General features: G+C 37.7%; 1 protein-coding gene and 1 long non-coding RNA gene across 2 annotated transcripts in view; both read right to left on the bottom strand.

The window, feature by feature from the left end:
• Positions 1 to 903: 903 nt before the first annotated feature.
• Positions 904 to 16,763, bottom strand: part of LOC131221146 (coproporphyrinogen-III oxidase 1, chloroplastic) — a 36,382-nt gene continuing 20,522 nt past the window's right edge. The window contains exons 5-8 of the mRNA XM_058216296.1: positions 10,411 to 10,498; positions 1,481 to 1,605; positions 1,288 to 1,386; positions 904 to 1,207 (exon numbers count right to left, since the gene is read on the bottom strand). Coding sequence (XP_058072279.1) covers positions 1,139 to 1,207; positions 1,288 to 1,386; positions 1,481 to 1,605; positions 10,411 to 10,498 — 381 coding nt within the window. The 3' untranslated portion in view covers positions 904 to 1,138. The remainder of the gene's footprint in view (positions 1,208 to 1,287; positions 1,387 to 1,480; positions 1,606 to 10,410; positions 10,499 to 16,763) is intronic.
• LOC131221147 (uncharacterized) lies at positions 2,518 to 6,407 on the bottom strand. The gene is made up of 2 exons (XR_009159025.1): positions 6,295 to 6,407; positions 2,518 to 3,246 (listed from the first exon to the last, which is right to left on the bottom strand). It is a non-coding gene; the product is annotated as an uncharacterized LOC131221147 (long non-coding RNA).

The following is a 16,763-nucleotide window of genomic DNA, read 5'->3' as shown; positions in this document are numbered from 1 at the left end:
TTTTCAAATTATAAAATAAAAAGTTCACGAGTCGAAATAGATGAGCATAACTATTAGTGAAAGGTATTGATTAGGTAAATAATTGAAATTAAAAGAAGAGAGTGATTTACACTCAAAAATGAAAGATAATAATTGATTTACACTCCCCTTTCTATTGCTTCAAGAAATTTTACCCCAATTCACTTGGTTGAGTTTCGGAATCAGCCAAGTAAATGAAAGACTGGGCCAAGCTGTCAAGAGCTTGGACGAGCTCATATATGACTGAAACGTGCAATAAACCAGCCAGTTTTTTGGCCTATGAATTGACTCAGCTAAGTTCCTAGCCAACTCACCGAGTTCCCAACCAATGCGATTAACATTTATTTATTTTGGTTGAAGTTCAATTAAAATTTACATTCCAAAGAAGATTACTGAAAGTTTGATTTTCAAACAATTGCAATTAAGCTAATCAACATTTATGTCACCAATTTTGAGATATCCACACCTTCATATATGTAAAGATATGAAAATACCAAGGCCAAGGGGGCATAAAAACAAGGGTGTGAATGTCAGCACCCTCGGATGAATTATGACTTTTGCAGAATGCCATTTCCAGATGCTCCGAACACGGCGGTTTGCAATTCAGATGCTCTCCAACAGTTCTGTCAATATGCATGTGCCATTGAAAAATCTGGCTGGCCCATTCATCAGGTGAGTCAAAATTTTATTTTAAAGAATAAATTTATAATTTTAAAAAAAAATAAATAAAATAAATAAATAAATAAAAAATCCTCATATCTTTGTGTCGATTCCTGCCCACTTCTGTGAACAGTCGAGATTTGCGCCCCAATTAATTGCACAAAATCTTTTCCCATAATTAGAGCAGAATGTCTTATGCTTGAATTAGCAAAAGACATCCTAATGGTAAGAAATTTTCCACCTTGAATTGGAAAGTTTTATTTAGAAGGAATATAAATACAACCAACCTAAATCATAAAATATAACAACATTACTCTCTAACAAAGAACTACATTCAGAGATTTTTCCTAGTAAGCAGGCCTACTCTTGTCATTTTAAGAGGCAAGCTTCAACTCTCAGCTGCAAAACAGGAAGAGCACAACCCCCTAATGATAAAACAAACAGCGGTTTTATTGACATTTCATATCCATTCCTTCGGGTTGATGCATGCATCTAGAAGTTTCCATTCCTCACTCCCTTCTTCCGGTTGCTGCTAACAACAAAAACCAACTTTAGTTCCCAAATCAGATTTGCAAAACTAGGATCAGCCAACCGAGCAAAAAAGCTTACATGGTCGTATTCCCATCGGGCCATCAGTGGAAGAGAAACAAGAATGCTCTCGATCCGGCCTCCGGTCTTCAGTCCAAATGTTGTACCGCGATCATACACCTGCATGATTAGCCAAATAGAGAATCAATCGCAATTCATAAGGATCACACATGGTATGAAGAATTATTTGGTTCTTCTTTAGAAGCAGCCATACCAAGTTGAATTCTACATAGCGTCCCCTTCGTAATTGCTGCCATGCTTTATGTTGTTCTGTGAACGGTGTGTCCTTCCGTCGCTCTATCAGGGGTATGTATGCTGGAATCACAGACTTTGTGCATTCTGCACGACAAGAATTTCAGAGCACATGGGAGTTGGCAATAAATACAAGATTCATTTTTTCATGCAATACAACATTCAATACAAATCCAAGCAATTATTACTTCTCAAATACATGATATGCATTTTAGTGTCGAATAATGTTATTAAATTATTAATCAAACCACCATGAAAATTTTGAGTTATAAGCTCATCATCATCTAAGCCTCATCCGAATTAATTGGGGTTGGCTACATGAACCCTGTTCCACCATTCCACTCTTAAGGGCCATACAATGCCCTAGGGTTTGGAATGTCATATTGTTCATCAGATTCATGGTGAAAATAAGGACATAAGTTTGATGCTGGCCACCAACCCGACTTGACCCTTCTTTATCTGTGCTGGGACTGGCAATGAGAGCACAAAACTCCCACAGGCGCAATGTTATAGACAATCACATAGGTCAATTACAATCAATGAGTTTTGTGTGTTATATGATGGATGCTTTAGTATGAGAATGGTATCATTGAAATGACATTCTCTAATGGGTAGATGGGAGGTGCAATTAGAGCTGTCAATGGGGCTGGGCCAAGAAAAATCAGAATTTTCATTTGTCCCAGCTCAACCACATCAAAATCCTGTCCAAAAAGCCAAAGTCAGGCCTGGCCCACTGACAGCCATAGGTGTGATTCAAACAATGGAGAGGTGGAAGGCCCTCACAAGAGAAGAATTCATTTGGTGTATTGGTTGAAGGTGATACAAGAGATCGATCATTTGGATCAAAATTGTTGAACGAGAAATCCAGCCTATGACGTACATCTTTGCCATCTTATATACAACCACCTCCCATTCGCTTGTCTTGGAAACGTCGGTTAACACTCCCTCCAAATGACGCATATGATCGCCAACATTACCAGCCTACGCCAATTAGCCTCCTCTCCATGCCACTGCCACCACCCGGCCACGCTAGTAGAAGATCAGCAATGGATCCCAGCATTACTCACTCTGTGCGAAAGAGAGTAATGAACCTCTCCCACCCCTTGAGCAAAGGTGCAATGTATAAAATAGGTGGTCCACCGTTTGTTCCCCTGTAGCATAGTACATGGCAATTAGGAATAATTATCGACCTCTTCTGAAGGTTGTCAGTGGTAAAAATCCTATTTTTCCCCACCAACTACGTAAACACTGCCACTTTTGGGGAAGCCCCACACGACCATACGAAGGATTACTTCTCATTACCTTCACTCGGGCCCAAGTCACACTGTGAAGCATAAAAGGAACGAAAAAGGAACGAACCGTGAACTTCCCCGATCTGTCCCATGGCCATGCCATAGTATTCTTCTCACTTGGATTCCACCTAATATGATGCATCAATCCAATAATCGAGCATATTCTGCTTCCTCATCAATTAAGTTTCTTCCACCCAGTGAGCCCACATAACTGAATCGCCTACAAAAGAGACGCAACTGTCAATGGTTGCCTCCAAGTCCTTGGCGACCCTGACTACAGATGGGATGGCTAGCAAGTGAGCACTCCCCAATCCATAAATCTTGCCAGGATTGAATTCTTTCTCATCACCCCAAGAGAAGCATATTTCAGCCTTGAACTTGTTCATCATTGATATTACCCTTCCATAACACAGACACCTTATAAAGCAAGGGAAGACTTAACCCACCAACCACCATCCTGTACCCATATTTACTTGTGATTACTTTCCTCCATAGGCTTCCTTCCTCTTTCCTGAACCCCCATAACCATTTACCTAACAAGGCTTCATTTACCTGTTCTAATCTTCTTACACTTGCTCCCCCTCGTACGGCTTACATTCCTCTTCCCACCTTAATAGATGGAACTTGTGCTTCTCATCAGCTCCTTGCCACATCAAAAATAATAATAATAATAATTTTAAAAAAAAAAAAAATCCTTCTTAGCCGATCCAATCTTCCCCTCATAGATGCCGGGCATTTGAAGAATGACATCAAGTACACTGGTAAATTGGTTGCAGCTGGGCATTTGAAGAATCACATCAAGTACACTGGTAAATTGGTTGCAGCTGGGCATTTGAAGAATCACATCAAGTACACTGGTAAATTGGTTGCAGCTTTAATCAGCGTTAACCTATCCCCCAAAGACAAATGCTTACTTTTCTATCTAGATAGTTTCCCCTCTTTACTTTCTACCACCTTGTCCACAAGTGTTTAGCCGGTTTGCCAACAAATAGGGGAAGCCCTAGATAAGTTGAAGGCAATGAACCCACCTTACATTTTAAGATTCCTGCCAAAGCCTAACTCCTCCTTGGCCATGCACACACCTAGCAATTCACTCTTAACTCTTAGGCCCAATACCACAAAAATTGTTACTAGCTTCTTCAAATTATCCACCATGTTAGAGTCTACCTCATAAAACAGTATGGCATCATCTGCAAACTGTAAGTGCGAGATCCGGGGCAAATCCCCTCCCGCCTTAACACCTTTGACGGGTCTGCTTCCTGTCCTTCATCTAGCATTTTACTTAGCACTTCCATCACCACCACAACGAGGAAAGGAGAAAGTTGATCTCCTTTTCTTAAGCCTCTCAAAAAGCCAGGAAGAACCTCTTCGGAGAGGAAGACTGAGATAAGTAGACACAGGCTTATTGACTTTACACCCAAAGTCATGAGCCAAGAACAACAAGTCCTCCACCAACTTGAATCCCAAATACATCAATTTTGGATCTATTGATTTTCTGATTGCAAAGTAAGGGGTCTCTGAAGATTCACTAGCTACTCCTTTTTCTGTTTTTACTTTTTATTTTTATTTTTTGAATGGCAATCTCTAGTTGCTCTATCTTAGCTTCACAAAATAAAATAAACATCATCTGCATACTAGAAATACACCATGTGCCTAGCATGAGCTTTGCTAAGACCACTAAACATACCTCTATATGTTGGCTTATTGATCACTCTGCCTAGAGCTTAGGCAATCACTACAAACAGGTAAAGGGAAAGGGAATCAACTTGATGCACACCGCTTGAACCCTGAAGATGATGAAGAAGAAGAACTTTAAAGGGAGTCAGCCATTAGTGACAATAGAAAAACATGTACAAGCCACACATTCCATCATCCATTTTCTCCGCCGTAGTGCAAAACCCATTATTCAAAGCAAATAGCACAAGAATTCCCAACAACATAGACATGGGCCTTTTCCAGATGAGCTCAGGAGAACCATCTTTGTATTTCAAGTCTGCAAATCTTGGGCAATAAGAGGCCCATCCAAAACTTGTCCATCATAAAGAAAGGCCTGAGATCTAGAATGCATGACCACTCATTCTCCACCAGCAGGGCATATGGCCAAAATTTTGTACAGACTACCTAAGCCAGGAGGAGGCACCCAAATACTTGGACACCCTGCCTCTCATGTGAAACACATATATAAATTCCTTAACCTTTCACCATGTCCCAAAATTCTTAAAAGCAAGCTATAGAAAAACAGTTGGCCCTGAAGCTTTATCTCTACCCAAGTTCACCGTGACCTATTTTACCTCATCTGCCCTAATGGGATGATCTTGCCAATCTCCTCTATCCTCATATATCTGCTCAAATTGAAGGTTATTGAGAGAAGGACACCCATTTCTCTAGTCACCAGATTGAAAATGCAGTTAACAATTTCATCACAAATGTCATTTCTAACCAAGACTTCTCCCATCGACAAGGCTTTGAATTATGTTCTCCCTTCTCTCATTTACAATCCCATGAAAGAATTTTAGTATTAAACTTCCTCCCTTCGGCCGAACCACTCGGGATCTTTGATGCCATCTAAACTCTTCCTTGTGGACCTTTCTCTTATAATCTAACTTGAGTGAGTCCCCTTTGACTCTTTCCTGTATCGGTAAAATGGCACACTCTTCTTTTTGTTCTAGACCATAGATTTCTAGAATAATCCTAAAATTTTCGGGATTCTGTAACTTCTTCAAGAATCCTAAAATGTTCTTTCTTCCGATCATTGATAAAGCTTTTGAGTTTTTTCAACTTATATCATTAAATTGGTGTTATGCTCTTGATTGCACGATCCTTCCAATTGGTGCCATAAGTCATGCTTCTGGTTCGTGCTACCACTATTGCTTCTTTGTTTTCTATACCTCCTAACATTTTGAAATAAATGCCTCCACGATCCCACACCTGAATCTGTTGCTGCTTCGCTCCATGCTTCATGCCAATATAACCTAGTCCACCCATCCACAGAAATGGAACGCCACCAATCTTAAGCTCTTCTGCAAACCACCCTCCTCTGACCACATTAAATTGGAAAAGCACTGGCATGCAAGAGCCCTCAAATGTTTCCAAGCAACTGAGCAAATAATTGAACACTGCTTTCCGGAAACCATACTAAGATAAGGTTGGGAAGTGACTTTCCCAATTCATGCAAAAACAAGAAGAGATTGAAACAAGGCAGCCAGATTCAGCTGGTTATTTGACCAGGTAAAACAGCAGACCCCCATGGGACGTCAATAAGCTTGTGCACATCAACCCGATGAGAGAGAGAGAGAGAGAGAGAGAGAGAGAGAGAGAGAGAGAGAGAGAATCATGCCGGGAGATATCCTGATGCAATCCCTTTTTTCATAGCAAAAGCAAACTAGATTAAGCTCGCTGCCATGTTCCACAAAGCTTTCGCATTGTTAAGCTTTCGCGTTATTAAGTATCAATAGCATGGCCTTAGGCAGCCACCAAGACCCACTTAAATTTACCATTCAAGTCATCAAAACGAGCACAGCAACAGATACTAGGTGGGACACCACGCGTATGATCAGAAGAGTATGATCAACAATTGAAACTATATATATATATATATATATATATATATATATATATATATATATATATGTATGTATATATATACACACCCTGATTAGTGGAGTACCTAGTATCCAGGCCAGGGTATATACCTAGTGGAGCCCCACTGATGTGTGATTCTAGTATTATCCGTCTGGTATAGCACTTGCCACTTAGGACCGCATGCAGTGGGTGGCTGTACATGTATTTGGATTAAGAAGGCACCAGCAGACCAATATCACACCACTTATATAAGGAAACAATACATACTGATCGAGGAAAACTGCTATTTAACCGCCGAAGTCGTTGACTATTCGTTGATATTTCTCTCTAAATATCAAACTGGCAGAAAGTGAGAGCCATATGCATGCACTCAGCTTGTCAGCCACCTTTTCAAAGGCATTCATGTAAGAAAACATAAACCACCCAAATATTAAATTAGAGAGATTGAGATTGGACCATTCTAGCCTCTGATTAGTGGATATTTGTTTGTTGAGTTCAGATCATTGATTATATTTAGTTTCAACCATCTATGAGTGGAATGCATCTTCAGGCCAGGGAATAAACACGGTGGGGCCCACTTGATGTCCCATTCTAGTGTTACACATGTTTTGTGGCACTTCCTGTCAAAGTTGCATGTAGTGGCCCAGTTGTACGCACATGTGGAGTTAGCAGGCATTGATGAAACCAATATCACCCTGGTTTTATAAAGAATCACTACATAATAACCTGGGAAAGAAGAAAGGGGTAACAGTTGATAACCTCCGCAAAAGAAATTTTATTCTGCTAAATGTATGTCTATTATGTTTGCGAGCTGAGGAAACAGTGGAACACCTATTTATCCAATGCTCATTCTTAAGAGAAGTGTGGGATAATTTCTTCAAATTATTTTGCGTTGCATGGGTTTCGCCAGGTTCTATTGATTATTTCTTCTCAAGGTGTCCCGTATCGGTATCGGTTGGCGTAACGGTGACCTCCAAAACCGATACGGATACGGGGTCGTAACGGCGATACGGGGGCGTAACGGCCCGTAACGGCGTAAAATTTTTTTTTTGCCAAAAAAATATAAAAAAATATGTATTAAATCCGGAATATTCTAAGCATTCCAAATATGCATTCATTTATAAATTGGAACATGTTTATGGTGGTGTAACGGTCCACTCTTTGGTGAGAAGCTGTATCGGACTGTCTGATTAATTTTTGAACCAAGTAACCTGAATTTGACTACAAAATGTATATATTTAATTTTCTAAATATCTAATTTATATACTTAACAATTTAATATCTTTCTCCTAGTAGTTCTTTAAAAAAATGAAATTAAATTCAGGTAGATGGCGTTGCCAATTTCGGGCTGACTTGGAGGACCAATCTATGCCCCAAATTAGCCTCAAATTCATGCAATTTATTGTCATTATCCCACTTATGTATTAGTGGACATTTATTGGATAGTGAATCATGGAAAAAACCAAAAGGCCCTATTTTAAAAAATAAGAGTACACCAAATAACAATTAAAAACTATTCAAATAATTTGATTTTGGCATTGTGAGTTAGCAATTGCAGTTTATAATTTAATTAGTAAATTTTAAGTTAATATGTCTTTGGTACAATTTTTTATGGCCCCAAATTAGGTGAGACTTGGATTGTGAAGTGTAGCATACATGTCAAAGTTTTTTGGGCCCCACGCATGATGAATGTGTTATATCTAAACCGTCCATTCATTTGACGAGATTGTCTTAAGACTTGACACGAAAAATAATACAGATCTAATTATCAAGTGGACCACACTGCAAAAAGCAATGGGGGATTGAACGTCTACCATTGAAAACTTTTTTGGGATCACATGACTTTTAGATCAATATGAAATTTGTTTTTCCTCTTCATTCGGGTCTTTTTGACCTTATGAACAGATTGGATGGAAAATAAATGTTATGGTGGGCCTACGAATTGTTTAACGGTGAAAATCATCACCTCCGCTGCTATTTTTGGTGTGGTCCGGACGATCTTTGGATACGATTCATTTTTTAGGTAATGCTATAAAATAATATTTAAAAATAGATGAACGGTGTGGATATAATAAATACATCACTGTGGTGCCTATAAAAATTTTATTTCCTTTTAACCGTTTGTAAAACTCGGAGCTCGAGGAGTGTCGGCGCTCGTCTTCGCGTGAATCGAAGACCCGCGCCCCAAAAAAAAAAAAAAAAGGGAAGGAGAGAGGGAAATCGAAAAGAAAAAGAGGGAAAGAAGAGAAGAAAAAGAGGGAAAGAGGGAAACAACAGAGAGAGAGAAAGAGAGAGGGAGAGGGCGAGAGAAGAAGAAGAAGAAGGAGGAGGAGGAGCTAATTGTAGCCACCTGCGGCCGCAGCCGCAACAGTCCGAGAAGAGGAAGAAGAAGAAGAAGAAAAGAAAAGAAAAAGGTTAGGGTTTTTTATTTATTTTCTTTTCTTTTTTTCAAGGCCGTAATAAGATGGTCAATAACGCCGTTACGCCGTACGGCCCGTAAGCCGTTACGTGTACAAAAAGGGGACTCGGCCGATACGGCCCGTATCGGGTTCGATATTACATACGTATCGGCGACGCGATACGTAACCGTTTTGGGACACCTTTTTCTTCTTGATGTGGCATGGCAGGGGTGTAGGGATGACTGGAAGGAAATTTTGGCACTAAGTCTTCTAGCAGGTATGTGGGCACTTTGGTTTGAGAGGAATGATCAATGTTTTTGGAACCAAAAAAGGCAGCTGTTGGAAGCCTCCCGAAGGGCTAAATGTTGTGTTGGAGTGGGCGCAAGCATCAAAGTTTATTTCTATGTGCCAGAAAGTTGGCGGGACATGTAAATCTGCTTCTGCTTTATGTTTGTAAATTTATGGCGTTGGCCTTTTTGAATAAAATTATCCCCATCCAAAAAAAATAACCTGGGAAAATTTATGTTTCTTTAAATTGCCAAAAAAGTTGGCGGTGTATTTGCTTCTTATTGTCTAAATGGCGAATGGGAGAAATGACTTCCAAAGGGTGAAAGCCATATGCATGCACTCAGCCACTGTACTAAAGTCATACATGCACCTAAATCCAAACAGTCCACATAGTGAGATGCAGTATAGACAATCCTAGCCTATGATTAATGGACATGTTGTTTGTCAAATGCAGACTGTTTGCTTTGGAGAATGCTACATGTTGCTGCATAGAAATTTCATGAGGTTCCCTCACAGTACACATGAAAAACATGTCTGATGATTGGGAGCATTGATCTGGCAGGCCACCTTTTGTTGATGGGCCATTTGACAAAAATTGCAGTTCCTACAATGCTGGACCTGCCCATTATGAATTTGCAGAATGTGGATCATTGTTGTCATAGTTACTTTTCCAGAACACTGGCTAGGATGGCTACCAGAGTCTCATCCCCATAGTTCTTAGCATATGGCCTATCCACACTGGGCTGATTAGAACAGCAGGCCCAATCACAAGTTTGGTGGTTTGGATTTCTGTACGTGTACCAGTGTACAATGGGCTGACTGCATGCACATGGATTGTCATCTCTGCCAGCGTATAAAATAAATCCTCGTGTATAAAAGTCCTCATTGCTAGAAATAGGAGTTAGCTACTACTGAAGTTTTATAATCATTTAGAACCTTCATATCATGGGCTTGCTGAACTTGACTGAGTAATCTTTTTTGTGCATATATATCATAATATGGATAGTTATCGAAGTTCATCAGAAATGTGATCAATATATTTTCCAAACATTCGCACTCATTACCATTTTTTATTCCTTGATACGTAAATCTATTTACTACCATAGAGACATTTTCAATGCTTGATTCCTTTGCTTCTCAACTCTCATTGCATTTTCTACTCACCTCTCTGGTTAGTGAGATTGAATTAGACAATCATGCGCTTTCCTGGAGAACTTTCTAACACCATGTTATAGAAGACTACCCTCAGAATCTCATGCATGAAAGAGAGGTAATGTTCCGTTAGCGGGCCAAACAAGAGAAGCAATCAAATAGATGTGAATGGGCATTACCAGTGGAGAAGGCAAGAAGCATCTCTTGATCATAGTCATTGAGATCATCAAAAAATATTCCACCAAGCCCACGCCTTTCACCACGGTGCTGCAGACAACATCAACCATAAATAAAAAGCAAAACTTCCTCTACAGCATTCTTGATTTCTCTCTTTTTTTTTTAATGACATTTTTCATCGTTTGTCACCCCATCCAAGAACATATGAATTAATCATGTGTTTTGAAAGTTGTAACTATTACAACATCATTTTAAAAGGCAATATATAATGGTTAGTCCAACTTCCCAACATATTCAGTCAGACGATATTTCATGAAGGTGGGGGCCAACCTTTCAGTGGTTCATAATCATACCAATCATCTGGTGGGACACATCATAAACAGCCAGTTCCATCCAAACCCTCCTAGTTGGTGTTGATAGACCGTGATGGACATCTATGATTATGTGTCCCACCTTACATGGAGACAATGGTTACAAGTGGTCATAGATGATATATTTATTAAAAGAAGGGAAAAGGTCAAAAGCAAACAAGAGAATAGAAGGCAAACCAATCACAAAACAACAGAGAACACTCAGAGAAAGCCTTTATATTTAAGGCCCAATCCATTACCTCCAACTTAGCTCTCCTAATGACCGCAGACACTAACACGCTACAATTGCAAAAGCAAAGATTATTTCACTCTCCCCACAACGCCCAAATGCCTACCAATTAGGAAAGCTGCCTCCTCCCTCTCTTCCCTACCCCACCCCCATGCCAAGAATAAAAAATGACCTTCAATAGATCCCAGCATCACCCACGAAACATCAGAGGTCGCCAAGAACCTCTCCCATACCTCTCTAGCGAAGGGGCAGTGTATAAAAAGATGATTGACCAGCTCCACATCTCGCATGCACATCAAACAAACATTTGCGATCATCATTTTTCTCTAGCAAAGATTATCAACTGGGAAAACCTGATTTCTCCCAACCAACCACCCAGAGATTGCTACTTTCAGGGGAGCCCCTTAGTCACATATATTTTTCCCTCAGCTTTTACTCATTGTAGTACAACTGAAGTTTTCTAGCTAACATGCATGGGTTTATGTAATAACTTGAGTAGAGGGGTATTTTTGTCATTTCACAAACATTACGAAAGCCCTAATATAATGAGTGGGGATGCACTGTCTTTCAGCCCTTTCTTTTCCTCTTTACTTGTCCTTTTATTCTCTACTTTTTCATCTCAGTATAAGAATATAAGAATCTTTGGTACCTCTCTCTCTCTCTCTTCAAGTTAAACCTTTAAATTGTTCTGATTTACGCAAATCCCCTCTGTTCATTGTTCAATGACCATATGGTGGGTTGTGTATTTGTTCCTTGTAGATGTTTGTGAGGCCCACTTCTCCCTAAAACAATCGTGATGGTTCAAAGTGGGCCATTGTGCAACTATGGCCAAATTTGAAGATCAAGTGTTTGTGTAGACATCGTGAATATATGCAAAGAGTTTGTCATATCCAACATCAACCTGTAGATAATAACATACGTGTGCAATGACGACCACCAGTCTACATCTCCTTGAAGCAATTGCGTGGTATTGTATTCTTGTTTATTGCTCTGCACTTCTAAGTTCCCCCATTTTTTAAAATGGATGCAAAAAGTGATGTAGTAGACTTTTGATTTCATCTGAGTCAATGCACTTCTAGATCACAACAACAAAGCTTAATGGTGTGGACTACTTATAATAGGCCACACCAGTAGAGGTTCTTCTCACAAACGATAAAAGTTAAACGTATTTAAAGTCACCAAAACCAAGGTATTCAAAATCGGTTACGCAACGACCATAACAGCCGTTATGTAATAGTAACAGTCATAACTGTTACGCATTATGGGGTCAAAACGGCTGTTACAAAAAAAAAAAAAAAAAGCCGTAACGGTCCATAAAGGCCCCATAACAATCCTGTAACAGTTTTTTTCAAAAAATAAAAAAGGGTCGTATCGGCCGATATGGGGGCCATAACGGCCCGTATCATGACAGTAACGGTGGTGGTCGTTACAACCACCATTACCGTTTTGAAACACCTTGACCAAAACCTAATGAAACATCTGTAGATTATGAAGATTGATTTGCAGAGGATGCTCAAACTAGATCCTTGTCATGGAATAGTATGGAACTGAGCATCATCAGCTCAAAATGTTATAATATTCAAAACAGTAATAGAGGTTTGGAAAAACTTACAAAGATGTACTCCAATGGGAAAATTTTAACTTGTATTTATGAGCTATATCAAAATATCTTTGCATTTCAACAAAAGGAGATAAGAGTGTAGGAAAATACTATTCGTCTTTGCGAGGTATATTGAGGGAACTTAATATAATCCGCCCTTGTCAACTAATTATGAGGTTGTGAAACAGCGATGGGAAGAATTTCATGCAGTTAAGTTCCACTTTGGCATTTGCTCTAACTTTGAGCCAGTGCAAGCCCAAATTCTTAGATGTAGTGAGGTCCCATCTGTTAAAAAAGTATTCACACACGTTCATCATGCATCCAGCATGAACATCACGGGGCTCAGTTATTGTAAGTGCTTGTATTTGAAGCACACTTGGAGTTGTCAAATTTCGTAGACAAAATACTGGTTAGATCTCAAGTACACTTCAATCCTCTACGACATCTCATTAAAATCGGCTTGAGATCGGCACAACATCTCAAGACTCAAAGACTTGGCATGGTTTCAAGATAAAGATCTTTGTATATACCAACCAACAGGTTATATGACCCTAGAAAGACCTTAGGTTAGGTCCTTTTGAAAAATGGTTAAAATGTTTAAATTACAGTATAAGCTCACTGAAGTTCAACCAGCCCAACTTACTTCAACTAACCCAACTACAGACGGCTAAGTTTTCATATTCAAAATTCAGAAAATATGTTGCCTGTTCGGCCAACCCAACTTTGGGTTCAACCAACCCAACTTGGGATTGGGCTAGCCCAAAAGTGTCTCGAATCAAGTTTCGAACAATGAATTCTCGGATTTATAAAGGAATTCGGCCAGCCGAACCCTATATTTGGCCAGGCGAACTTATTTTTAGGCTGACCGAATTTCCAAATCTTTTGCCTATAAATAAGGACATTCTCTCATTCTTTTCTACAACGAAATTCAGTAATAAATTTGCTGTAAGTTGGAGAGAAACGCCGGTCCTCCCAAAGCTATCTGTGTGGTAATTATTATTTTTATTTAGCTAATTCAATTCCCTTTCTAAAGTTAGTGTTAAATGCAATTAGAGAATAATCTATACTCTACTTGAGAAATAGAGAATTGAATCTGCGGCAGTTAGGGTTTATTCTTTGAAATACATTAGATCCATATATTCTTTTTGGTTAAGCATATACTGCTTCATCGACACTCAAGAAGGAAGATCGCTGCTTGAAGCATTGACTACATCTTCAAATCGACATCTGAAGATAAGTATTGTTGTTGTTATTGCTTTATCTAGGTTTTTCTGAGATAGGCCGGAAATCTCATTGGGTTTTATTGTGGTACGCCCGTGAAAATCACAAAGGGGGTTTCATTGTGGTAAGCCCGTGAAAATCACAAGAACTGTAAGAGGTTAAGGTGAACCTGTGAAAACCTTGAAATAGTGAAAGCCAAGATTCGTGAGTTATAATATAATGACATTTATTATAATCCAGTTGATTCAATCAAATTCAATAAATACTCAACGTCATCTAAAAGAAATACAGCTGAAATGTTTATTAAATTCAACTCTTTTGATAGTTTATCCTTTCTACATCGAAATTTGAACATAAACTAAACCTAAAAACGAAAAAAACAAAAACAAAAAAAAATGAATTGAATTAAAACTAAACCTAATTTTCTAGAAAATAAAGCTAATAGTAGAAGCCCGCCTGCTCGTAGTATTTCAGCTCTGCATCTGTGCATTTTTTTTTAGTAGGATGAGCATAACAGCCCAGTAGGGTCATTTCTTACCCAAAATTTAACATGTTCAGATAATATCGATTTTATAACAATGAAGGAAAATAGAATACAGATAATGAAATTTAACAACAGAATTGTGAAAATGCGATGCATGTGATATTTCCATGAATACTTGTAACATTTATATTATTTCTTACAACACTGTACCCAAGTAGATGGTCACGTTGCATTAACGCCCACACACTGGTACCTCATGGTGATGGACCCATTTAAACGTTAGATGGTCAGACTACTGATCCGGTTGTACCTCTGACATTTGTCCACGTACACAATTGTACTCATACGTCGTACACAAAGGAGACTCCAAAGGATCCAGTTGGTTCTAGGGTCTTTCACCCAAGGGACACAATTGCCCTACTTGCTGACTTTGGGGTCTCTCACCCAAGGGACACGATTGCCCTACTTGCTAATTTAGGGTCTTTCACCCAAGGGACACGATTGCCCTACTTGCTTACGTTACATCCAACATATTAAATTTGATGCTCAATGAATGGTAGACATACATGTAAGATGAATAATTATTTCACAATAAAAAAATATCAACAATATAATTCTAATTAATAATTCTAGATTTAAATTTTGTTGAAACTTTAATAATTCAAATACTTAAATAAAATATTATTTTACTATTATTTAAATTAGAAATTTTTGTGAATTAATGTATAAGAAATTTTAGTTTCAATTCCAAAATTTTGAAAATTTTCTTAAACTTAAGTTCATTTAAATTTAATTTAATTAACTCTTTAAAATTTTAGAATTAAATTTTGGATTTTAATCTTTACAGAAATAAAAATATTACACTGATTTCTATAATATAACATTAATAATGTAATAAAAATTATTATTTAATAATTTAAGTTAATCTATCTTAAAAAAATTTATCTAATTATTTTAAATCTAAATTTAGGATTTTATTATTATTTATTTTTATATCTAAATTTAATAAGTTTAAGGAAGTTATTAATTTGGACTTTGGATACTACTATTATTATTTTATTTTTTTTACATTCAAATTTTAAATTATTTTTTTATATAATTAATTCTAAGTATTATAAATTATTGGAATTTAAATTTTTGGTTTACTTTTTAACTTGAAATTATATATATATATATATATATAATTTGGATTAATTATACGATTAATTTAATAACTAACATACTCATTAATTAAAAATATTTTTAAAAATAATTCGAATTTACTAATTTAAATAAATTCATAAATTAATTTGAATTTAATCTATTTTTAATAATTTACTTTCATATCAATTAATTTTTAAAATTTTAGGAATAATTCATATTTAATTTTTAATCTTAACTAAAAAAATTTAAGAATTAATAAATTAAAATATAAACTTAGTTAAATTATTTATTTTATTCTGTAAATTTATTTTATTTTATTTATATATAGATTATTTCAGCATTAAATATTAGAAATATAGAAATTCATAAATGAGTACGATTCCCTACATAATAATTAACTGACAATAATATTCCTATCGAAATTTTGGATTAAATAAGCATAATAAATAACTGAAAATGATAAACTTCAGGATAAGATCACCTACCTTAAAAGTCTGATGATCTGGCCCCGCTTTAATCTCCCTCTTGATCTACGGAGCTCTCTCTCTTCCCCTCTCTATTTTTGATTTGATTGTTTCCTTCGTTTCTTTCCCTTTTTCTTTTTCTTTTTTTAATAAAGGGGTGCATAATGGAATGGAAGAGAGGGGATTATGGGACGGTTTCTTTAGTAGGAGGGTTCGGCGCCCATTACCGTACAAAAAGGAAGGAAGAATGGAGAAAGTGGTTTAGTCGGCGTGCGGAAGATATAATTTTTATTTTTATTTTATTATTATTTTTTTAAGATATGGTGGGTCCCACTAACGATAATATAAATCTACTCCGTATATCATCTCGGCCTAGCCAAGAGAAGATGTAATGCCAAAAATGAGGCTGATCCAAAACTCAGGTGGGCCACACGCAAGCGGACGGTGGGGTTAGTTCCCACAAAAAAAATGGGTGGTTACATTCTACCCCCCTTATAACATACCTATCATATGAAGAGATGAGGGTACTTCTTTCGGATTTCATCCTCTCGCTCCCACGAAGCTTCGTCCTCGCCATGATGCCCCCACTGAACCTTCACGAGTGGTATTGATCTTATTCGAAGTACTTGCTCCTTTCTGTCGATGATGCGAATCGGTTGCTCTATGTATGAAATGTCCTCCCGAATTTTCAGCGGCTCCTAGTCAATAATATGCGATGCATCTCTCCCGTACTTCCGAAGCATAGATACATGAAATACATCGTGGACGCCAAAAAGTTGAGGAGGTAAGGCTAGTCTGTAGGCTACGATGCCTACTCTCTGCAAGATCTCGAATGGTCCAATG

The sequence above is a fragment of the Magnolia sinica genome, chromosome 12 (genome assembly GCF_029962835.1).
Source record: "Magnolia sinica isolate HGM2019 chromosome 12, MsV1, whole genome shotgun sequence".
Classification (NCBI taxonomy): domain Eukaryota; kingdom Viridiplantae; phylum Streptophyta; class Magnoliopsida; order Magnoliales; family Magnoliaceae; genus Magnolia; species Magnolia sinica.
This window is presented reverse-complemented; position numbering and strand designations above follow the sequence as displayed.